Below are 26,515 nucleotides of genomic sequence, written 5' to 3'. Positions count from 1 at the left end.
TATTAGATGTAACTAGTATATTTAGTAAGAAGGCTGAGTTTGAGTTAGTGATTAATTATGGCGTCACCGGCCTGTCTATATAGGAATTATAGAAAACTGGCTGTAAAGATTGTGAAGATTGACTCCAGATTAAAATTTTTGAAAGAGTGTCGGGTAAGAAGAGTCTATCCAATGTCCATTTTTAGAATTAAGTTGCCAGAAGAATGTATGTCCATGCGAGAAAGAGTAAGAAAGCTATGCTTAAATAGTTCAATTAAACGTGTAAAGAATATGAAGTACAGAACCATTAAAGAAATAGTGGAGCTTGAAGAGAATATATTTGAAAAGAACCCAGATATGTTAGCGAGTATCAATTTAAGAGTGGTTGGCTTAACTGACAGGATAACCATTAGTTTAAGGAAGAAATACAGAAATAAACTGCTGTGGATTACAAAAAAGCAACCGTCCAAGACTACGAGCACTTTGAAGCCAACCCCGTATATATTATGGGATCAGATTCAACTCCCGCAATGTGTGGAACGAATCCTGGAAAAAGGTCCTAATTATGTTCCGGACAGCAATAAGAACTGGAGAGGTGTGGTAGCCGAAATTGAAAGAGGAATTGTAGGTATGTGTGAAGTTGATAAAGACTATTACAGATGGAAGACGGTATTCAAAACTGAAAAATGCTGTAGAAGGCAGGGTAAAGAGTTGTGCATTAACCAAGCTAAAAAATGGTTGAATGCTAATGATATAGTGGTCACTAGGGCTGATAAGAGTAAGCATTTAGTCTTAATGAAGAAACAAAGGTACAATGAAGCCCTAGATGAATATATAAGGAAAACTGAGTGTGAAGAGGTGGACCGAACTGTTGTTGAAAGAATTGACAGAAAATTAAGAAGATTAGAAAAATCGCCCATCGCATCGTTGTTCCCTTTCCTAAAAGGGGCCCACATCACCTGCCCAGGCGTACCTAGGTTGTTTGGGTTCGCAAAGATACATAAAAGCGGTAAAGAGGTCAGACCGGTAGTAGAGAAATGTAAAGGACCAACCTACATTCTGGAGAAACGTATGCATAGGCATTTAACACCATTAATTGAAGACTACCAATTCGTCACAAAAGACGCTTTTAGTTTAGTTAAAAACCTGCATGATATATCGTTAATGGACAAAGAAATTGGGACTGTTATGGATTTCGAGAGTATGTTTCCATCAATAAATCTTACCTCATGTTTTGAAGAGTTAATGAACCTGTTATGTGAGTTGCACCCAAAAGCATACGAACACAAAAAAGATTTAGAGACAATGGTCGATCTGATATGCTTTCAGTCATTTTTCAGTTTCCAAGGTAAAGTTTACAAGCAGTTAAGAGGGGTCCCTATGGGCAGCCCGATGTCTGGCCTGCTCTGTGAGTTGGTGGTAAGAAGAATGGAACGCATGACGATTTTCAACTATAATGAATACATAATCATGTACAAAAGATATGTAGACGACGTTCTAATTATTTGGAATAATGATGCAATGATTCAACGATTCTTAGACCAAATGAACTCTAACCAGCATGGCTTAAAACTTAACCTTGAGCAAATTAGTAGCAAGCAACTACACTTCTTGGATGTTGGCATTGAGTTTAGGAATGGAACTTTGTACACGAAGGTGTACATCAAACCCACACATGATCCGATGTATATTCCGGCAAATTCTAATGACCCAACCGTTTATAAATTATCCGCATTTAGGGCCCTAATCAGAAGAGCATTTTTGTATTGCTCGAATATAATGGACACGATGGATGAGCTAGGTAGAATAAAAATGGTGGCAAAGGAGTTAGGGTTTGAAACAAGGTCTATAGAGCGTTTAATAACAGCATACGTAAAGCCTAAGAGCAACTCTAAGAAGAAACCTGAAGCTGGGGGTAACTTCACAAAGTTTACCTATAATAAATGTCTCTTCCCTATTATGAAGCAAATATCGAGACACAAAAACGCCAGTATATTATGTAAAAGGGCCCCCACAGTATATAAGTTGATTAGAAATGACAAAGAAAGAATTGGCGATAGAGAGCAGGCAGGAGTTTATGCGATTCCATACAAAAATGAGCAATTGGGAATTGATAAGGACTACGTAGGGGTCACCAATAGAAATCTTAGAGTGAGGATTAAAGAGCACCAGTATGATGTCGCAAAAAACAAGTGTTCAACAGCGTTATCCAGGATTGCGCAAGCCGATGGTTCTGTTGTGCAATGGGAGGATGCCAAAATTCTTGCAAAAGTACACTCGCCAACGTTATCATCCATTACGGAGAAATGCGAAATTTACAGAGCGGGTTTGTCTGGCAGATGTTTAAATTATAAAGATGCGACGGGGTTACCGTCATCATGGAAGTACATGGTAAAAAGTAACACACATAATAATGCTTATACAGAGGCTCAATAGATATATGCGTTAAAGGATAAAGAATTTTCCTTAATGTTTACGGCCAGTCACCGTATTTTATTTTCATTTACATTTGTGTTTTATTTGGATTTTCTTATTTATTATTTGGTGTTATACTTGTTCTATTTGTTTAAATTTAAAATGTATGTTCTAATTTAATTTAATTTTGAACGTGTTCGATTTTGTATTAGAGTCGAACAACTGTAACCTGAGGATGGCCCATAAAGTGGGCCGAAAACGTTAGTTATACGTAATAAATGTATGTTCTCAGCAATAAGGTGTATTAGATGTAACTAGAATACCTGTAAAATTTTTTCCCGAAATTTTCCGATGTTTCATAGGTTTTACCCGGGTTTGGTTTTCTTTGCCTGTAGCCCTCATGATTAGACCACACTAGGCTCTCGCAGTAATAGGAAAAAAAAATTATGTTTAAACATAGTTTTGTGGGGGCCCTGGGCATTGACTCCAAATGTCCCTATGTAAATCCGGCCCTGGAGTCACCCTCCATACTCATCAGATTTGTCGCCTTGCGACTTTTTTTTGTTTCCAACAATCAAAATCACATTGAAGGGACGAAGATTCGACGACCTGGAGGACATACGCAATGTGACCAAGGAATTGAGAGCTGTCAACGGAAGTGACTTTACCGAGTGTTTTAAGAACTTGTACATGTACAAGCGTTGCGAGAAGTGCATTGCCCTCCACGGGATTTCTTTGAAACATATTAAAAGGGTTTTTCATTATATGTTCTTAGTGTCCTTTTATTACTCCAGTCCTGGAATTTAATTGTGACACCTTGTACATGCATACAATGTAATTTACTACGTCGAGAACACTCATTTTATCTGCAAATTGGATTGCAACGAATACGAATTATGCAACAAATGATCTTCCCAAGATACACTATAAAAAATTAATTTTTTAATGTAATATACTTCATAGTTATAAATTTCCTATTACAAAGGATTTATCAAACTACAGTAGAGTATCGATTATCCGACCCCCCGATTAACTGACTAATCGGTTAACCGACCGCGTTCTAGTCGGCAAATTCAAATGTCCGCTAGTGATGTGGCGCTACAATATTTGGTTATGTGTTGGCTATTTTAATATTATTTTTGTTAAATTTTTGCATGTTTTAGCTGGCAGCACTGACTCGACCATGAAAGTGAGGCTAGTATTTAAACCAGGCCTAATACACTATACTAATAATGTATTTTTTCATACTTTTCGGTTATCCGATTTTTCAGTTATCCGACCAACCCCAGTCCCCAATTGAGTCGGATAATCGATGCTCTACTGTACTATTATTTAATTAATTTGAAAGTTAACTAATTGATTTCTTTATTGAGCCAATACACATAGCATTAATTAATGATAGTAGATAAAGTGTGGGGGTTAATATTCTATAATTTTATTTCGAATTTTATGGTATTTTGTGAGCAAGAATTTTATAATTAGGAGACATTTTTAATAGACTTCTTCAAATCCTTAACTTTTATAAAAGATAGGAAAAACATATTTTCAGCAATCTTACTAACTAGTGTCTGGATTATTGAGAGTCATGGCAGAGATTCCTCGCCAAGTAAAAGGTCACTGACTGACTACATACATGGTATATAGGAATCAGAGTCGCCGATACTCTGCAGTTGATTTTTCCACCAGCAAACGCTTAATCTTTCAGACCATATCATTAAAAGCCGTCGGATCTTCGATAGAAAATGCGTTAATCGAAAGTTATTGCGAGTAAATGCGAGTAAATAACGTTAATGCTGGTCGCGGTTGAACATAACACTAACGCTGGGTAGAGTTAGACCACAGAATAGATACGTGTTTCTAGCACTTTTATACATACATGTTATTAATAATGTTGGTTTGTAAACTGCTAGGATAGGAACAATCTACTGTCGTAGTCAAAAGACATTTCCATGGATACTCTAATTCTAATAAGCTATAAATAAGATTTTTATAAAACGATTATAAAAAATGAATAATGGTTTTCCTACTAATCTTGCTACGTCGCCACTTGTCTCAGTGACTCGGTAATTGGCGATACGTAAATACTAGAGATAAACGAACTAGTTACTAGTTGTCTGTTCTTCTGTTCCTGCAGCGAGTAGAAGTGCAATATAAATGCGTTGAATGCAGTAATTGTTTTTATTATTGTTATATGTTCAGACAATAACGAAAAAGCATCATATAAAAATATTTTTCTTCTTTACAACAAGAAAAAATAAATTATTAACTTGTAATTAAATTTTATAATAAAATATTGAAGTTAATTATGTCGTTCAATATCGTAAATAATTTTTTCATTAAAAAAAGAAAACGTGAAGATTCTAATGATCAAGAAGTGGTTACTGGTAAGCTTTGCTACCAGTTACCAATTAGTAAATCATCAAAAATTGAGAAGCTCATTTTATCACACCAGATACCTTTATAATAATAACTTTTGTTTTGAATGTTTTTGTGTTGTTTGGAAATAAACTTACTTACTTTAAAAACTTTTATTTTTTTCAAAGACTTTTCATCCTTCATATCTTTACTAACCGTAAAAAAGCAAAATAATAATAATAATAATAATAGGGGTGCCGTGAATTTTTTTTAATAATTTCAGTGTGCCACCAGACAAAAAAGTTTGAGAAACACTGCTCTAAGGTATAATTTTACAGTTGTTTAATATATGACTGAATGAGTCACAAGTGCTTAGGTCCACCGAAATCCGTAACGAGCCAATGACGAAAATATGAAGATTTTTCAATTTTATAAGTGTTTTTATAGTCACTCCTCTACAAGAACAGATTTGGGCAAATATACTACTAAACATAGGTTACCAGGCATAGCATACCGATGTCTGCGGTAGGTAGGCCTGTGATCAGAGTGAATCTCGGATCAGGAAGCCCCCATCATCTCACAAGCAGAGCAAATGAATGCCTAATTTGGGTAAATGTTGTGGAACTAAACTATAAAAGTTTCCTACGACTTGCGGTTTAATATTGGTTAATTAATAATTTTTATATTAATGAATGTGATATTGCTGGGTGATGATTTCATGTTATTATTTCTGTATGGGCTATGTGTGATATTCAAGCATTTACATGGAGGGTTGAAATTTTCTAAAGCCAAAGTGTCAGGATGAACGCCAGTAATTTTTATGATCAACGCTTTTTATAAGCAATCAGTGCACCACATTATTATTACAAACTCTGATGTACTGTACGTAGATATGTTTTACAATAGTTTAAAACACTTTAAAATATAGGAATTGTCCATAAGTTACGTAACGCTATTTTTATACTTTTTAACAACTTTCCCACCTCTTGTAATGTTAATGTAGCATTACGTAATGTTTTTATTAACACTTAACCTCTTGTAACGATTACCTACATACCCACCCACGCATATCTGACTTACGTAATTTATAGACAGTCCTATGCAGAATATGTTATTACAATTATATAGACTAATTTACTGTAAACAGAAGCATCACTAGAAGCTCCATTCCCGGACCCATGTTCATTAATGTAAACATTAATGATTTAATCATCCGGATGCAAAAGTATTTTGTTGCGACATATGCAGACAAGATAATTACGACTAATAGCTCTGATACCAGTAAACAATTATACGAATTAACCATTAATGTCAATAGTTGGCGTAATTTATGCTAACTGTAGTTATCTTTTTAGCACAAATGTAGTAAAATTATTGGTAAACAGATACACAGTGTAACTGCTTTCCAAACAAAAACGTAATAGGCTGTAGAGCTTCCAGAGGTTTGCTTCTGTTTAACTAAGACATAATATAAATATTATATAATAAAATATATTTACTAGGATATTATTAAATTTATCATACGATAATGATGACTCCACAGGTTGCATTTGATCTCGATGCGTTGTCTTGCGTCATCGTCCTGAAACGGAAAAACATTAAAGTTTACATGATTCTTGACTCATAGGACACCTGTCATCAGAGCGAATCTTGGAGTAGAAAGTTCAACAAACCGACGCTTAGAATCGACGAAGTCACATTACTTTCTATGTGGATTCTAGAGAAGGCGATCTGAAAAACGGAGATTATTCTTTTCTTTGTATAATTAGGTAATTCACTCACTGTTAGAAGTTCTCTTTGCTTTTAATACTTTTTGAAATCCGAGCTGTGCGAATACTTGTTTTTCTTTCACCGTTAACAAAGAAAAATAAACAACGCTTCGAATACCATTTTATTGTGGAAAAATGGAATTAATGTTACTAAATTGTTGACTTTCTTCACATGATTTTTCAAAGCCGGATGGCCGAAAGTTAAGATGACAGCACAGCCCTCTGGAGATGTGCAATCGAATCTGGACGAGTCGAGAAACCCCAGGAAATATTTGACGGGCAGACTGTCCCGGATTGATCTGGCCCCCCTTCGCCATATTGTGTGTGTGATCGAAGTCGTAATGGTCTTGATAAAAAAGACCTTTTTTAAAAGTATTTCAAATTGAAAATTAAATCTATTCTATATATTGTATACATAAAATTGCATAAAATCGTCCCGACGCATTTCTGTCACGAAAAAGATAATAAAGACAGTGACCGCGGGAATCGATGAAATCGGCTCCAAATTTTTGAACAAGTGAGCAAAGCAATCCGGGGGTAGGAGAGTTCGGCCGAGAGAGGAGCGAAGCGAGTGAGGATGAGAGGGTTGGAGGTTGCCCCGTGGGCGAGACTTTGAGCGTAGTGAGCGAAGCCAGTGGGTGGGATGAATCGTCGCCAAATTTTTGTTATAGTCTATATTGAAGACAAGTAGGCGAAGCAAGTTGGGCCGCCTAGAGTGGTCGGGAGGATTCTTCCCTACAGTTTGTTTACTTTAATTCAGTGCATGGCTAGAAGAGATTCGGTTGCCTTTTCTCTCTGCTGGGCAAAATATATTTTTCCACGGTTTCTCATTCTTGTAACATGACAGGTCGAAAACTTAGTGAAAATGAGTAAACATTGAAGAAGTTTTACGTTAAGAGATTAATTAAAACTGGTTAAGAATATTATAAAGAAGTATAAACAAGTTAATTATAAAAGGAAGAAAAAATTATGTATCATCATGTAAATTAGAAGGTAGACGCGAAAATTCAGTAAAAATGTAATAATATAAATTTATGTAAAACATACAATAGATAAATATTTTAAAAAATATTTTATTGTATAAATGTTTTTAAAAAACAAAAGAAAATTTTAATATGTGAACGAGATTAAGAAAATCTGGTGAAAACTATCAATGAAGGCTAAGTGCCGTTCAGTGTACTATCGGAAAATTTTAACTGTAAATATATGTATTTTAATAAAGTATGTGTGCATATTCCCTAAGGAAAATACTATAGGTGTATAGTTTAATAAATTGCGCTTTCTCACAGTTATACTTCGCCGCTAATTGCCATTGTGATAAACCATTTTCACTTTCTTTGATAACACGATCTTCTAACGACAGCACTTGGCATTTTTTTCGTTTTTCCGACATTTTCGAACAAACTGAAATGAATTTCCTTTGTAGCTAGATTTATTCATTAACACTTGCACCTAATTTCAAGAGTGGGATTCGAAGTGGATTCGAACAAGAGTTGGAACTAATTCATTATATTAAGAGGGGAAAACGTTGAGATGGATTCGAACAATAGTTTATACCAGATACATTCGCGGAAGTGGTCGCTTATTACAGTTGTTGTATGTTGTTTCGGATCAAAAATCGATTTTCGGCGGTCGCATTACACGGGTGGTCGTTTAATACAAGTTACTTATACGAAGACTCTATGCATAAACTGTTCACTGCCAGAAATTTTTGCCTGTTTTGACAGGTGCCCATCGAATTCAAATGGTCGCCTAAGCAGTTTTTACTCTATATAATAAAATCTATTAATTAATTTACAAATAGTAAAAATTTCAATTAATTTACTACATTGAATAAAAGGGAACAGTGAACGCACTCACTAGTTTTCCTTCTTTCACACGTATTTCAAATATGTTCTTAAAAGATGAATAAATTAAACAATGTGGAAATTGATTTACCTATAAAAAATGAACAAAATAATCAAGCATTTCATTTTACATTTTACATTTATTTCTCTTTGCGATAACAACTGAGTTTTAAAAGCAGGTATAATAATGATACGAGATACATTTTGAGACGTCAATAATTTATTTAAAACATTTAACACAATAAAAATATATTAGATTTTAAGATAGGCCCAAATATCAAAAGTTTTTAAAAATAGAATTTTGCAAACGTTATATAAAGTTCTACTTGAAATTCTTAAATCGCTCGTCAAATACTTTACCACACAACTGCTGAAATTAATTAACTATAATGGTGGTAGAAGAACCCACATTCTCCACAAATGGTTAGACACTTCTCAAAATAGATTCCACTGAGTGCACTAAAATGACGAATTGTCTTTACGATCGCATCATACAGGCTCCTTGCGATGACGTAACAACAATACAGCTACTGAATCATTCACATTTCACTATAAATAACACGTCGCAATGAACCAGACGCATCTGCCAAATAAGCTTTCTGTCGTCACGACAACATACGTACAGCTGAAGCCATGAAAAAAAAAATTGCTACTGTTACATTGCATTCGGAGGGATATTCCAGAAGTAAAATTGCTAAAAGAATATCCTGTGTCCGTTTGCTACAGTAAACTACGGTTCTTTCTGGCACTGCTGTATAAAATTGTTCCATTTGTAAGTGCAAGATTGTCAGTTTTGTGAAGAGCATCTCTTCTTGTCCAGAACCCCCGTTAGTTTAATCAGAGATGAGAAAACAGAGTAAATGCCATTCGCCATCTACAAATAGTTCATAAGATTTTAAATACATAAATAAAAAAGAAAAATATAAAGTGTATACTTTAAAATATTTCACGAAAATTTATATTACTTATATTTTAATACAGAAAAGAAGTAAACAACTGATCAAATGTAAGTAGATTAAATTGTAAACACAACGAAATATAAAACGAAATAAGTTTGAAAATATTGTCTTGATTTTATATTTTATTTATCTTATTTTTGGTTAACAAATGTTGATGAATGAATCTCAAACACTGTATAGAAGAGATAACGGAGACTTATCACAATGCTACTGATGACATAGAAATAACACTTCTATTATTAGAATGCAACTTTATAAGTGGTATGCATTTCGGTACAAAGGATCCTTGTCATTATACATGAATATATACAGTTACAGTATCTGTTATAAATCTACACCAAAACGCAATGCACATTAAGAATTTATTGTGATAAGACATTGGCTACAATAATTCATAGTAAATTATTTAAGGCAGTTTATAATAAAAATTCTATCATTTAATGTAGTTCTATATGAGATAATTATGTACTCATGTCTGTGTGATTAGAGTCTTTTGTACAGAAATGCATGCTGGTAATAAAGTTGCATTCTGGTGATAGAAGTGTCATTTTGATGTTTTCAGTAGCAGTGTGATAAGTCTGTTATCTCTTATACACGATGTTTGAGATTCATTCGTCAACATTCATTCAGACAAGAACCTCTTATATTATATACTATAAATGTTATTATTTTCACAATATTTGCATTTTCGAACACGGAAAGAGCTCGTTGTTTTCACACATGGATACAATACTTTTGAGACAATATAAATTTTATAACACCTGGCTAAATATTCAAATGACAGATATTAATATATAATAACGTGTGTGGTTGACTACACCTATACTTATTGACTAACACTATACTTATGGAGCTCAAAATCATGTATAAACACAATGCTTTTGGCACCCGTGCCATAAAATTTTTCGTGGCACGGCTTTATAACACTGCGCGTATCATGATTTTGGGCTCCATAGGTATAGTATTATAGGTGTAGTCTAACCACAAAATACTATATGACAATTCGTTCATAATTAGCGATTATGGCATTCATGGAAATTGGCCCACTCGCTCTTTTCGTGCGCAAAACTTCTATTTATGCCATAATCGCCTATACTATAAACTAATTGCATAATATACTATTTAAATATTCTTCTATATATTTAACCTTATCAGAAAGTTTTCCTTTACATTAAACAATCCTGCCATGGATATATCAAAATGTCTCCCTCCAAATCTCTTCACGAAACAAATAATCTAAAATCAATTATTGATGAGATCTATTACATCGAATACATCAAACAATTAAAAAGAATAATAATAAATAATACTTTAAACTTAGATTTCGGAGAGAACGCAGAAGAATAGAATTTCCCAATTGAAATGAAATTATCATAGATCTGAAATGTACCAATTTGTAATTATAAAAATGACACAATATCAGTTAATAAAAGCGTTCTTACAAGTGATGTGTAAAACGACAATGCCCAAGACTCTAGTAACGTTGCAATTAGTAGACATACTGCAGTTACTGAGAAAATTATACGAAAAATTTAATCGATCTGCAGGAATAGAGCTATATACACATAAAAGCAAGTCACATTCATAAAAAAGATATAAATAAGATGGATCAGCATCTGTAATTTATCGTTTCCTTCTTGAATTAGTTTCCAAATTTCAATTCCTGTTTACTTTGCCATTGAATTTGTGCCATTTTGTAACATCCGAGTATCGTGATAAGGCTGAAATAACCAAACTATATAATTTTCGTTTTAACGTTCGTTATATTATAGTACAGTAGAGCGTCGTTTATCTGAAAGCCGTTAACCGAAAGCTTTCCAGTCAGGCTGTGTTGTGCTGAATCGAACGTTTTTGATACTAGATTAACTTCTAAAGTATAATTTTTTTGTTTTTATATTTTTCAATATATTTATTTTGTTTTTACAAAATAAAGAAATAATTTTTAACAATACAATAGCCTCGATTATTATTATAAAAATTTTCGTTAGGCTTAAAATCGACGAAAATTCAACACGAAGCGACACGCAACGGAGAAAAATTTCGACATCGGATAGGTAAAATTATTTTTTCGTACATAATCGGTTATCCGAACAACCCAGTTCCCAATTGATTCGGATAAACGACGCTCTACTGTATTTGATTTAAATAGCAACAAAGGTTATCTCAGTTAAGAATTTATCACACCGAGTGGCCAATCTGACACATCTTAAAAATTCTTTATTCCTCTGTACATAATTTAAAGAATTTTTAAAATGTGTTACATTGGGCACTTGGTGTGATAAACTCTTGCGGAGTATAACCTTTGTAAATATAAATCAAATACTATTATATAAGAGTTAGAAGTATGAAATAATCTAATAATTTTAATTTTTGCTGTTATTTGTTTTTGCCCGAGCAACGCCGGGTTCATCTGCTAGATATATATAATTTAATAACAATTTCAACTGATGATATTAAATTTTCGTCATTGTTTTCATGTTTATATGTAAACATTCTAATACTTTAATTAATGAACGATTTGAAAACTATTTATTAATTTTTGTAAATTTCAAATCGTTTTTATATAAGATGCAGTTCCACATCCAGCTTTCTCTATTCATATTCATTATTATTACGGTAAACTCCTCATTAGTTTGAGGGCCGATTTTATGCTGAACTATCGACTGAAAATTTGAATATCAGCAATAGAGCCATGTCAAGATATCATCCGCCTCGTAGATAAAGCTTTCGTCGACTCAAACCAACACCGATGCCTACTACGGAGAAGTCTTCAATTATCGAACCATGTTACAGGGAATGCTGTGTTGTACGAGGCACGTGTTTATTCATTTTAAGAATTATTTCATTCAATCAGAATGAAAAAAAGAAAGAAATTCTTTCTTTTATTGTGTATTTCTAATTTCTCATTTGAGCTTTTATTATTTCTTTTCTATTGACTAATAAAAACCAATCACGAATTTTCCAAGAAATGCGTACGTTTGCACTTTTCAAGTACAAAATTAAATTTTGTTCAGTAGATATTGTTTGAACGAAAATTATGTCAATATTTATAAATCAATACAAATATTACAGAGACTTGCGTTCGTTTTAAACTGTACGTTTAGTCACGAATAATATTTTCAATATTTTATTTTAATTGGTTTTCAATATATAGAAACAAACATTTATGTAACAAATTTTTAATCTTTAATCTTAAAATCTTTTCATATGTTTTTGTTAAATTAAAGTAGAAAATTATATTAAATAAAACAGAACTAATAATTAATGCTTTGTGAAAAAGTAAAACATGACACAAACAATTATTTAATTATAAGGATACCGAACTAATTGAAGAAGAAACTTAACAACTAAAGTTGTGAAAAAAATAAATGATTTTAAACTACCCACCAAAATAGCCAAAGTTTGTAGAAACGAGCTTAAAGATAAAATTTTAAAAATGAGATTATATATGCATTTAAATTCGTGGATGTTTTGCACGAACGAAAGAATGTTTTTCGCATGAAGTTATATAAGAAGACAATAGAAATAACTTTAATGTTTACACAACTGAAAGTCGTTGTGGTAATGATTTTTCTCCAATACACGCATGCTGTTTAAATTTAATTAATTTCCTAAATAACGTTTTGCTTTTATATATTAATCGATAAACAGGCATATGCTTAAATTACTAAATACAATATGTAATAACTAATCAGCTACATTCGTTCAGTTTCATTTGGATGAAGCCCCTTCCTACCGCCATTATCTGTAATTTTTACAAATAATTCGCTGTGGAAATAAGGAATAACTTTCAACGTAAGTTACGTTTGATAATTGACACAAATTTGCATGAAATAATTTCACACTTAATTTTATAGAATACAGAATTAAACAAACACGGTTATGGATAACAATAAACAAGTTAGAAAAATTTCCCAGAAGAATTGGAAGATGTTATTGAAGCACATGGCCCTATTTGGAATGAAGTTGAAAAACAGAAGATTTACAATTAGCAACTGCATTTCTTTACTGATTGCGAGTTTTTGTGTTATATCAGTAGCGATAAATATATTTCTGCATAGAAATTCGGTTCTTACGAACATTTCCCTAATGTCTTTTATGATATTGTCTTTCTTGATAAATTTGATAACACTATACCATTATCATATAAAAAAAGAAAAGCTTTTCCAACTTGTCGAAAACGTATTCAAAACATCTTATCCCAGTGGCGATAAACGAAAAGGCATTATTGTTAATTTGTTACTTGTATGGTTCTGCTTGCTACTGTTCAACATCGATATAATTCCACTGTACGCGTATGGCGAAGAGGATAAATTATCTCCGGAATTATTTGCAAATGATATTATTGGAATAAATATACCAAATAATATTTCAAGAATAATTTCATATTTTCTAAACTTGTTGATTTTTATTTTTACTGTAATAATGATTGTTAATGTAATTTTTCTTTTCGTTATTTCACTTTGTAACGAAGTTGAAAATGCATTTAACTGTTTGCATGACAAAATTATTGCTTCTACAGATTTACGTGAAAAATTACATTCTATATCCTCAATTTACTTTTATAATTTGGAAATTGTAAATTCCACAGTAGAGGCTTATTCGCCAGTTTTATTTCTTTGGACAGCTAATATGGGATGCAATCTTACTGTTTGTTTTTCTACAATAAGTCTAAATATTACCAAAGTCCCTATCATTAAGGTTATGTATAAGACCATAGTTCCGTTTTATTTCCTTTTCCAAATATGTCTGAGTTGTTCGCGAATAACAGCTGCGGCAAAAAATATATCCAGCGCTATGTACAAAGTTTCTTTATCCTCCAGAGATAAATGGGTACAAGAATGGTGCTTTCGATTCTCAGTCAAATGTTTACAAGATCTACCGGAAATTACAGCTTGGAGAGCATTTCCTTTGAATATTAATGTCGTACTTAATATTATTAGCATTGCAGTCGGTTATTCTGTACTGCAATATCAATTAATGAATTCATAGATTTAAATATGCTCTGCACAGCTAACTGCTAAATCTGTGAATTGTTAAAAGTTCAACAATTATTTGTTTTCTACTTATTAAAATAATTGTAATTATGAATTTTCCAATGAACGTTTTGCACAAAAATAACCATCGCGAGTATGAAAATCGCGAGTAATTTAATGTATTTTGTATTCATGGTGGTAAATTATAATAAAACTTAATATAATTGTAATTTAAGTAAAAATATTTTCATGGAAAACTACTGTTAATTAATCGAACTGTGTGTATAATCTATTAAAATTTGATGCTAAATGAAATTTGTAATAGATAAAAATGAATCTTTATACTTTAGAAAATATATTTTCAAATATGAAAAGAAAATATGCCCAATCAACATAATTCGAGTTGAATTTGATCCTGGAAATAATCTGAAAATGTTAAATAATGCCTGTAGTCACTTTCAAAATATCTTCTGTAAAGGATGTATATAATCGATGAGACTAAGAATTAATATTAATGAGTCTGCAGAACTTGGGAAGTATTAATTGCTTATCCCAGCATCGCATGCATAGCGTAGAAAAAAAAAAAATTGAAGATCTGCCAACTTAGTTATATCGAATATGAAAAACTTTAAATGTATTTTTCTCGCACGTGCTTGAGTGGCTTTGTTACTTATTTGTAATAGGTTTATTAAAATATATATCAAAGTCGGTGAAATCCGAGTGGGGCCAATCCTGAGCCTCCCCTCTTCAATTGCATTCTGTTGATTACGGAGACTCGCTATCAGATGTTTGAATGTAAATTGATGCTTAATAGGTCAGATGAATTTATAATTTTTAAATTTATTAAGTAAAATTTCTTTCATTTCTGCTAAAGGTGTGTTGATCATTGATCAACCATGTTCTTAGGGGCTGTTTTTTATAATCTACGTAGTTTTATTATCTGAGGCGTATTAGCGAAACGTAACCTTCTCGGATAAAATGAGATTGTCGTATTCGTTGTTTTTTTTAATTCTAAAAATCTTTTACTTTAAAATTATCGGCGTTTGGATGGCTTGCATTTTAATTTTAGAAGTTAATATAAATTTTGTAAAAACTGGAGAATTCTTCCACCATTGAATTTGTATATTCATATGATATGTTTTTACCAGAGAATTTTTAAAAAAAAAACTATCTGGAAGGGCACATAAGAAAAGAAATTAGTGAAAGAAACAACAGAAATGGTTGGAATTTTAAATCAAAATCCTAGAGCCTGTATTCTATGTACCTTGCTCAAGTCATTTTTAAAACTCTCTCAGTGATATAGTGGTAACATTTTCAGAAATCTCGGAAAATCAGAGTAAATTATTTTAAGTTTTATATGATATTTCATTGTTATCTGAAAAAGATTTTGAAGTTATTTTCAAAAATTGTCAGGATTCACATACTGGTTTGAGGGTCGATAATAATTCTGATATAAAACCAATCAATTTATTTAATAAAGTTTTAATATTAGAAATATTTTTTTTTAAATAAAGAATGTTGCCACTAGAAGTTTTAATTTATATTGAAAAAAATACTAACAACGACTTGCGTAACTTTCCTGTCATTTATGAGATTTTATTTTAAAAATAACACTTGAATTATTAATGAAAATTGTATGGGGCACTATCTGTTATGACATTTTGTTATAAAAAATTTATATAGTTTTAATTATTATAAAATAGAAAAAGGCTTAATTTCGAAGGCAGACATGAGTTTCATAAAAAAACTGTAAATGCTAACAAGTAAAATCATTAAATGTGACTCCTTGCGAGATATGACACCTATCGCTTTCATGTATCTTTCACAAGTAAAATAAATTTATTGTTTCGTCTGCAGTGCTAGTTTCAATGATTATTGGCATGATGAATCCAATGATTAAGATGAAAAGTTAGAATGGGTCATCAGTTAGAAAGTAGCAATGTAATGGTTTGAAATGCTTTTGGATTCAATGGGAAAACTAATATTGTTATTGTTGATGAAAAAATGAATTCTTAAAAATATCAGGATACGTTATATAATAATTTAATTGCATTTGGACCTTTAATTGGTGGAAATAATTGTATATTTCAACGAGCTAATGCTCCACTCCATGCATCAAAATTAACTAAGATCTGGTTTATTAATGAAAATATAAAAAAGTATTAGGCTGGCTTTCTAGAAGTCCAGATCTTATTCTGAACGGAAATTTATGGAACATAATAACAAGAATAGTTTATGGTAAAAAAAAGCATTATTGTCAAGTAAACCAGTTAAAAGTGCTACTTGTGGATGCATGAGAAATATCCAATTGAAACAAAATCGATCCAAACTATGCCTGATAGAGTGTTTAATGTTATTCAAATGAAAACAATTCCAACTAAATATTAAATGATATGAAATTTTCTAAAAATACAGTGTCCTTATAATTGTTATAATTAAAAATGCAGTTAATTTTAAAACAATTTAAAATTATTTTAATTATCATCAAACATTAATGACAATAATTTTAAATTGTTTTGTGTTTATGATTATGTATCTATAATTTCAAAAGTATATTACAAATGGAAGTTAAATAATTAAAAATAAATTGTTGTTTTCATAATTGTGTTACAAGATCGAAAACGAAAGCCAGCTACTATAAAAGCATCAGTTTATACTTATTACTTTAAGCTTGTGTACATATCCAAAAGTCCCTGTTGTCTTGTCCCCTAATTCGTTTAATTTCTTTCGTAATTCGGCAACTGTTACATTCTTTAAGTCCATGTTTTTATAAGTAGATTAAAACATCCTGTTCAGTTTCCACTGTTTACTCACTTCTGGAAGTTAAGTACATAAAACTGACACTAGTACCGCAAGTAACGAGATTCAAACCGTGTAGATTTAAACCAGCTCTTCATAACAGTAAGGCTACGTATATGCACTTACTGAATCTTCTGACAAAAAAGAAAATAACTCAAAATTTTGAACTTCTGCTTTAGACAATTCAGCTTCACTTTCTCGTTTATTTATTATATTTTGTATATCAATGCCACGTATCGGTGATATTTGGAACTAATTTTTCAGCTGTTAAGAAAAACACACGTGATGACAATACTTACCTCGGAAATCGCATTTCATTCTGATTATTCTTCCATTATTTGTGACTGTCTACAGATTTTACAGACCTTTGCAACTCTGTATTTTTACAAACAGAAAAACCTTAAATGTTGCATTTTGCCCAACTCTACACTACCATACACGTCTGAAGCGATTATATATATATATATTCATTTATTATTACATGTATATAATGTAATAATAGACCTGCAAATTGAATTAAAGAGATACAAAAGTATTGTGTTGTAGCAACTTTATAAACAATACATCAATCATTATTTTATCAAATAAAGAAAAAAAAAACAGCAAAACGCTAATATACCTTATACAAAGGAAATGTTTGCATATATACTCTATAAATCCTCCAAATATATAAGCTGTTTTAAAACTCAGACCCTGTGTTCTTTTTATTCGTTAAGATTAAGAGAGAGAATAAAAGTTTCTTTAAATAAGCTTTCTTTTAAAAATCTGATATCTATTAATTGCAGAATCGACATTTCCTGATATGAATGAAATTTCGCTTAAATTTCCTTATGAGTACGTCTCGCGAAAATAAGTTATTCATTCGAAGAACTGGTTTTTAGCTATTTGTTTATTACTTCATTAGAAAGCCAAGCTTTTTAAGAAGATAAATGGTATTTTTCAGTTACATTTTTAGAAAATTAACGATTTAATGGAACAAGTAATTATTGCATTTAATAAAAAAACACATTTTATCCCGTAGGGTGGATTAAAAATCTGTGTTTATATATACGGGTTGATTGGACAAAAACACATTTACACTTCTGGTCTCTTCTACCTTCATTTCATTATATTTTTTCGAAGATTTCAATAAATTTAATTACAGAAATTTGTAGTACAGAAGAACGATGTAAATTTAAAAAAAAAATTAAATTTTTAATTTAAAATTTCAAATTCGTGTTTTAAATTTAAATCTTTAAATGGTTATCAATTATAACATAAAAAATTCTTAGTAAATATTTAAATAGGAAAATCTTATTAATATAACATAATTTAAATAAATTTAAGAACTAAAATTACCTGAAATTTTTTTTCAATAATTATTTTCCTGTAATTACAGGAATATAATTGTGACAATGCCCGAAGCGCCTGTTATGCTTCTGCACCACGGGACCGAAAGCTCGGAACCACTTTGTCGATGCCACGTCCGGATTCTGACGCCACTGTGTCTTCCAAGACAGACAGAGAAATCTTGATGTCCGCTAATTTCGTTTTGCGCGAGCGGTCGCGTTTGTAGGCGGTGGGATTCGGATTCAGAGAAAGAAGCGCACTCAACTACAGCAATCTAAACAAAGACCCGTTTTATTGTATATACTAATTTACATATATGTATAAAGCAGACTTAACAGTATAGCAATAATAAAATTTCAAATTTTATTCCAAATATATAAGAATTTAAACGCTTGTTCGATGACAACTCTTGTTGATCGTAATCGAGCATTAAAATACTTTTGTATTCTAGTTAAATGTCAGTTATTTTTTGTCAACGAACACTGGCAAAACAGTACGTTTATATCTATTAGCATTCACAACTCGTTGAACAGTGAGATTATAACCAATTATACAGATGCCGCGTTGTTTCGTCATCGCTGTAGCGAATACCACAGTGATGCCTGCAACTTCTACTTCAGCAACGCTGTTGCCCTGCCGAATTTAGCAACCAGGGCATAAAATTCTACTCATGCTCTGGAGTAAGATAAGATTTGGTAGGGTGAAACGCATACAGTTTGATTCTGTCCTTTATAACTGAATATAAAATGTAAGTTATACTTACCTCATTTGGCGCAACATTGCGTGACGTGAAATTCCGCGAGCTTTGTTAAATTCTACTATAAGAATTTAAGATGAAGGGGAGGGGAGGTAACAAGCGAAGCGACTGAGCAGAACTAGTTTTTTCTAGTTGTCGTCATTAAAAGAAAGAAAGAGAAACATAATAGAAATAAAATAAACAAAGGGGAGACGAAACTTTATAGCCAAGATTCGTAACTTTTACATACTGATTGGTATTTTAACATTATTTGTCAATTAATTTAATTTTCGGTTAATGTTACCTTAAGTAGCAAAGATGGCGGCTCGTCTCTAATTCCAGCAAGGAAACAGTGGGACGCACGTTCTAACCTAACCTAACCTAATCTATTCTAATAATTTGGTTGCTAATAATTATGGTAGTTTATTAGAATGAGTTAGGTTAAATTAGAACGTGCGTCCCACTGTTTCCTTACTGGAATTAGAGACGAGCCGCCATCTTGATTAACTAAGGTAACATTAACCTAGTTTAGACTTGATAAACACTAATGTTGTGTGTTTTTTCTTCAAAGACACTTGGCAAGTTTTCTATCAGATATCTTTATTCATTCTCGTTAAATTATAGAACAAGACACGGTTTCATAAGAAAATTAGGTTAATGTTTTTGTTTTGTGTCTTTATATTGTTAATTGGGCGAAAACGTCATTATAAAGTCAAATGTTTTAGCGTTTTCATTTTAAAGCTTTAGTTAGTTATTCCGAGTAAGTGAAACAGACGAAAAGGTAAGCTAACCGTTAAACTCCTTGACTGTCTTTTGTATTTTACCAAAAAAGTTAAAAACATAAAATTATATTCAAAAATAAGTAAACAAAGCATATTTACGAAGAATACAAAGTTATAAATAGATTTAACACTTTTAAATTATAATTTGATGTTTTCCTCATAACTACATTTCTAAAATAATAAAAATTTCTGTATATTAAATAAGACGACAAAAGATATAAGCGCTGGAAAAAATGTTAATTAAGTATTCTTACGATGAAACAATTACTTAATTTTTCGTTTATTTTCGAAAAATTTAATAATAATAATAATTATTATTATTATTAACACGTTCCGCCTAAGGACATAAATATCTAATCAGGTAAATCTAACAAGCACGATTGCCTTGAATTGTCTCCGATAATTAAGAGGAAGAGAGTTAGCGATGCCTCTTCGATGTGTCTTAGAGATAAGCATCTCTCTCTCTTTCTCCTTCAATTCTATTTATTCGCACAGAGTTCCGCCTGGCTCCGCATCTGTATAGAGCTGTCTTAATGAGGTTTGTGCGGATGATTGAACGAGTGTATATATAGTCTTAGATTAGAATAAAGTTTAATTCTAAGATAAAGAACTGCCTCGTCATTGTTGTAACAATTACAGAATAAATTAAACACCAAAGATATCTGAAAATCATTTAATGAATGAAATGTTTGAAGAGGCAGATTTACTGCAAGAAGTTTTAGATACGTCTAGAACAAGCAATATCTGAAAATTCATGCAGTGTAACTGTAAATGATAATGATTAGTGTAAGATATCTGAAAAAAATGTAGATGGAAATCTATTACATAAATGAAAAAATGATGAATTATAATATTTAGCAGGATGGATTGTAAGGAAATACAAAAATAATATTTAGAAAATCTCAGTCACCAAAATAAAATTGAGCATAATTATACAATGATACCTTTTATTCAGGTGTTCATAATGTTTAAACATTCAACGCTTAATTTCTTCTTATTCCTCAATTTGTTTAAATTTATTAAATAAGGAATCAACAGAATTTGCATAAACAAATATTCTCATTAAATTAAAATTTTTATCATCAGAAACATCAAGTAACGCTTACTTCAAATTACGAAAAGAAAATTCCACATATTGCATTGCAAGAAATAAATTTGCAGGAAAAAGTTATTAATCAATTAATAAATTGATGTAATTCTTCAAAAATGTTGGCAAGGGCAATAATTCGATTCCCCATGGCAGTTTCCAATTCAACCAAAGACGATATCTGATAACGCACCGACATAAATGCTGCAATTTAGCGGGCTTCAAGTATCTTTCTATTAACGATGGTAACAATTTATTAAATTTATCAACAATATGCGGTACTATTAATTTTTCAAATTGAAAATTATGTGTATATTCTTCCTTATCACATATTTCGCACGCATTCCTCAACTTAGGCACAGCTCTTAGTAACAAATTGGCATTCGAAATGAGTTCAGGTACGATGTGCGATGTCTTCATGACACTTACCAATTCTACATTATTGTACCCAAATCTTTTTTCTCTCCATAATAAAAGTATCAAATAAATTAGATATTTGTAATTATTCTGATTTATATTACACTGTCTTGTGGTAAACATCCATTTAGTTAATGCCCCGTGTTGCAACAAAAGTAGGAGAAGAGTTGGATGACAGTTCAGAATTGCTCCAAGACAAAATTTAGACGGACTTCGTGAACGGTATCTGATGTAAAATGCAATTTCGGCAAATCGAAGATTTTCAACTCCAAAAGTTATGCGTAATCTATTAGTTTGCAACAAAAAATAATTGAGGTGTGCATACTTTTCATTTTCATTTGGATCGTTTTTAAACTGTAAAACAGTGGCAACATTAATAAAAATATTATAAAAATATATATCATGCTTGAATAATTGATGTAATAATTCTAGTATTGTATTTTTCTCTTGTATATTCCATTTAAAACAAATTTCGGATAAATATCGAATGGCTTTTCTTTTTTCTTGAAAATCGGAAGATCTGTTGCCCGTGTTCGGTGACCACTTTTTGAATTGTTTCAAATAAAACGCCATCCTAAATTCGGTTTCATTCATAACAGAATTGCATTTATTTTCTTTTGTAAGGCATGGAATACATAACTTCATCCCTTTAAGTAATGTTTTCATAATGTTTAACGGCTTATCCATTTTCATTTGTTAATTATTATATTATTGATAAAACAATGTAAAAATGTTATAACAATACAATACTTTATCGAAAGATTTTAACAATTAATAACAAAATGATCCTTTTGATTAATTGACAATGAATTATTAAAGTCCACATTGCTAAGGGTCAGCGCGTGTGGTGAGGCAATAAGGCGGTAGCTTCAGGTAGCATTTTCAAAAGGGCGGTATTTTCGAATTACAGATTGAAATCTTTATTCATTAGAATGCACTAACTAAGTAAAAAAACTTACTTAGTTGACTTGTTTGATAATTTTGAATGTAAATATATCAATTGCAGTTTATTGTTTTTACGTTGAGCCACTCCGGCATGCACTAATTTTCAGGAAGTCCGGGAATTAAATGCGATTAACCTTATTTTTAAACATTTGTAACAGGTTATTATTATTATTTAATGTGTCGTCTACTATGAAACTGTAATTGTTAATATCCATTACTATTACTTATTTAGTTATATCAGCTTTAATTAATTTCAAGTTATTATAATTCAAAAACTTATTTGCTCGTTCTATATTACTATTATATTTATATATTCTATTTTATTTTATGTATTAGAATTGTTTCTTAATACTACATATTAAAGCTTTATTTGAATATATTTAATTGTTTAAAAACTTGATAATCAGTGTAGTGCATGAATGACAATATCTAAACATTTAAGCAACAAGATGAGCTTAGAGAAGAACAAAATTTTTTAAATGACAACATGGGAATGACATTTGACTCCCGATATCTCTCGTTCGATATCGAATTTTAAAATTTAGCCTCCGTTAAAACACGCCATTTTATTACTTCTGTTAACGTGCAAAATTTCCTTCAAATTGTCGATTTGTTACTTAGTTCCTCAGCTACTCAAATTGACAATAAATTTACTGTAATGTAAAAAGTTTTCTTTGCGTAAAATCCCATAATAACATTCTATATATAAGCAATAAACATCGTTTTAAGAAGAATTTTTACCAAACTAGAAATGATAAAAATACATAGAAGCAAAAGTTTGTCCTTTTCAGCTAAGCGATTTTCCTTCTTTTCAGTCAACATAGAGTTGTTAGAAGTTACTGTTCTGTGAATGTTTCGCTTCTCTATAACTCTCTATTAAAGTATAGACAAAGCTTTGGTTTTTGCCAGTAATTTATAATCTTAAATGAAAGGAAACTTTAAATGCAAAGTACAAACAAATTATAAACACTGATATAGTTGAGGTACAACAAAAACAATGCAAAATAGCATTAAACGAACTCATCATAACTACAATTTATTTATCTTCGTTCCTATTTATCTGTAAACTTTGTTACGATTGATTTCTTCAGCTGCAAGTATATCCTTTTTGTATTTTTAATTTGCAAACGTCTTTCGTGCACAACTGTTAAGATGATGCCAGTTTTTAGACTATTATCATTAGTTACCATTCAAATTGCTAAATTGATATAAGATTACAAGATAAGTGAAGAAAAAACTCGGATGGTCAGTACAAGGCTTTTGTTTACATAAAACATATCCCAAGCAGAAAAACGTGGTATTTCTTGAAAAGATTTTACGTACATTCTAAACATATAGTCCATAGTTTTATCATCGTGCGGATTACACACTTTAAACAATGAGGAATAAAAGTTCTTCGTTTATTTCGAAACACGAGTAGTGGAGAAGCAAATTTTGATATAAAAGTAAACTGGCAAGCAAGAAATAGTAAATGATTCTAAATATTGAATCCAAGTTAAAGAATCTAACGAATACATGAGATATTGAACAGGTATTACAATATACCCTACAATTAAAATCGTCCACTAAAATAATAGAAGTGAATAAACGTTTTGAATAACGTTTGCACTTTCAATTAATTCGCTGGCTCTTGAGATGACACGATAGTTGTTTCGTTTTTTGTCATTTATTTTCAGTTCATTTTAATTTAGTTGCTTGAAAGCATTTTCTAACTCCTGGCAAACGATATCGAAATTCGTGAACAGCAAATTCTGTGGCATGATAAAGAAAAAATTAAATATTGAGCCTGTAAAAATAGCAATACAAGTTATAAGAGTATCGTCTTTGATGAGTTCTCGAATAAACAATGAGAATATTTCTTAGAAGAAAATGAAACCAAACTAAGCCGATATTTATGGTTAATTTTCCATAATTCACTCCGCTACTTGACGATATCCAAAATAATATACCCAGCTGCTTAAGAAGCGTTTGTTTGTTGAAGTGAAAATGATAAAAATTGGTGATAATAATAATCTTTACAGCAATAATAAATATAGCAAAACATACAGAAATAAAGTTATATTTTCTTATTATTACAAAAAAAAAATGTGCAAATATCAAGAAATATTATTTCTTTCATTAATATCAACACTACAACACCATGAAACCGAAATCCTTTTTGCTGAATTCTCAATCCGTAAATACATAAATTTCATAATAATGGATTCCAGTTCTTTAAATACCTTTCTGTTAGGTTCATATTCGGCTGAGGAATATCTCAAACTGTTGAAAAAAGACTCAAATTCTTCGTTATAAAACGTTAAATTTTGCAACTTTTCTACAGCAACATTCACATGGAAATAACAACGTAGGTTCGAACGTCTTTGTAACATAATAATTATATATATAGTTTCTTGAGATAAAAAGTCGCTTCCGAGACATATATATGAGATGAATCGATAATTATATAACATACTGTTATGAAAAACAGATCAATAATATTCATTATCCTAGTTACATATTCAGTTTACAATAAGGCCACTAATAATGTTTGCTTCCAACAGATCAATTTTTAAAAAACCAACATTTATTAAATATATACATTTTAATTAGTTGCTTTAAATATCTCAGAAATATGCATCCTAAAAGTGTTCTGGGCATAAAATGTTCTGTGCCAAGAGAGAAACAAAATGGCTCTATTGAGTTTTTTTATAAACGGCGTTAGTATCTGTGAAACGAAGAATGTCTTAATACTTGGAAATGGATGCGCTCATTTTTTATTACATATTGGAATGCTAAGATATACGGAATAAATAAGATATTTTTATTTAATTGCTTGTAAATACTATAAATTTAAATATGAAACATTATTTACTCATAAATGACGTTTAATATCAACGATTGTATTAACTGTCACTTTAATGATTTAGAAACTAAAACTAAAACTACCACTTTACAAAACGGTTTTATAAATAAACTCTGCCAAGATAAAATATAACCAAATCAAGAAATACATTAATCAACATTTCCCAAATATTATGTTTCATTTGATTTGATTTTATTTTTAATTTCAGTTTCAGTTTCTGTGTAAAAACTAGAGTTTTGATTATTATTTTATTATTTTTAATTTTAATTGACTGGCTACCTATTATTAGTACATATTAAATTGAATATTAATATTATAATCTATATATATAATCGAGACGAGTTGATAATAATAATAATAATAATAAGCCTGATTGACATAGTTAACCTTCACTACAAACAAATACAGTCACTGCGAGAGTATAAAAAACAAGAAACATCACAATTACATAAAGCAGTAACTCTAGCAGACTAGAATAACACACCATTAAACTTACACTCACATCATATGGACACAACACAACATATAAAAAGCATAGACACCATTAAGCAATCGTGGGCTCGAAAGGCACTCCATGGCAGGCATCCTTATGATCTGGCCCAGGATTTTGTTGACAAAACTGCGTCAAACAGCTGGTTAGCTCGGGGATTCCTCTTTGGGGAGACGGAAGGATTCATGATCGCCATACAGGATCAGGTCATAAATACTAAAAACTACAGAAAACACATACTCAAAGATACAACACTCACAAATGACACATGCAGAAAATGTCATGTTATGCCAGAAACTATACAACACATCACCTCTGGTTGCAAGCTCTTGGCACAGACAGATTATCTACACAGACATGATCAAGTAGCAAATATAATACACCAAGAGCTTGTAAAGAAACACAAATTAGTAGACATCCACGAGCCATACTACAAATACATTCCACAGACAGTATTGGAAAACAACACGCACAAAATGTACTACGACAGAGCCATAATCACAGATACAACAATTTACCACAACAGACCAGACATTACACTCAATGACAAACACAATAAAATCACATACATTATAGACATATCCATTCCAAACACTCACAATATACAAAACGCATGCACTGAAAAAATTAGCAAGTACACAGAACTCGCCCAGGAAATAAGGCATCTGTGGAGGATGGATAGGGTGCTTATTCTACCTGTCGTTCTCTCTTCTACAGGTGTCATACCACACACACTACACAAAAGCCTGGGCACATTAGAATTGAATAGAAACACATACATCACA

General features: G+C 31.1%; 1 protein-coding gene across 1 annotated transcript; it reads left to right on the top strand.

The window, feature by feature from the left end:
• Positions 1–57: 57 nt before the first annotated feature.
• On the top strand, positions 58–2,415 carry LOC136982431 (uncharacterized). The gene has a single exon (XM_067278917.1). The coding sequence runs from the start codon at positions 58–60 to the stop codon at positions 2,413–2,415; it is 2,358 nt and encodes a 785-aa protein (XP_067135018.1).
• Positions 2,416–26,515: the final 24,100 nt, after the last annotated feature.

This window comes from Centruroides vittatus, unplaced genomic scaffold (assembly GCF_030686945.1).
Source record: "Centruroides vittatus isolate TY-2023 unplaced genomic scaffold, ASM3068694v2 contig_828, whole genome shotgun sequence".
In the NCBI taxonomy this organism is placed as follows: domain Eukaryota; kingdom Metazoa; phylum Arthropoda; class Arachnida; order Scorpiones; family Buthidae; genus Centruroides; species Centruroides vittatus.
The sequence above is the reverse complement of the archived record's forward strand: the minus strand, read 5'-3'. Positions and strand labels throughout refer to the sequence as shown.

Bases quoted from the DNA above. Each gene is read 5' to 3' on its own strand.
- LOC136982431 (XM_067278917.1), top strand. From the start codon at position 58: ATGGCGTCACCGGCCTGTCTATATAGGAATTATAGAAAACTGGCTGTA.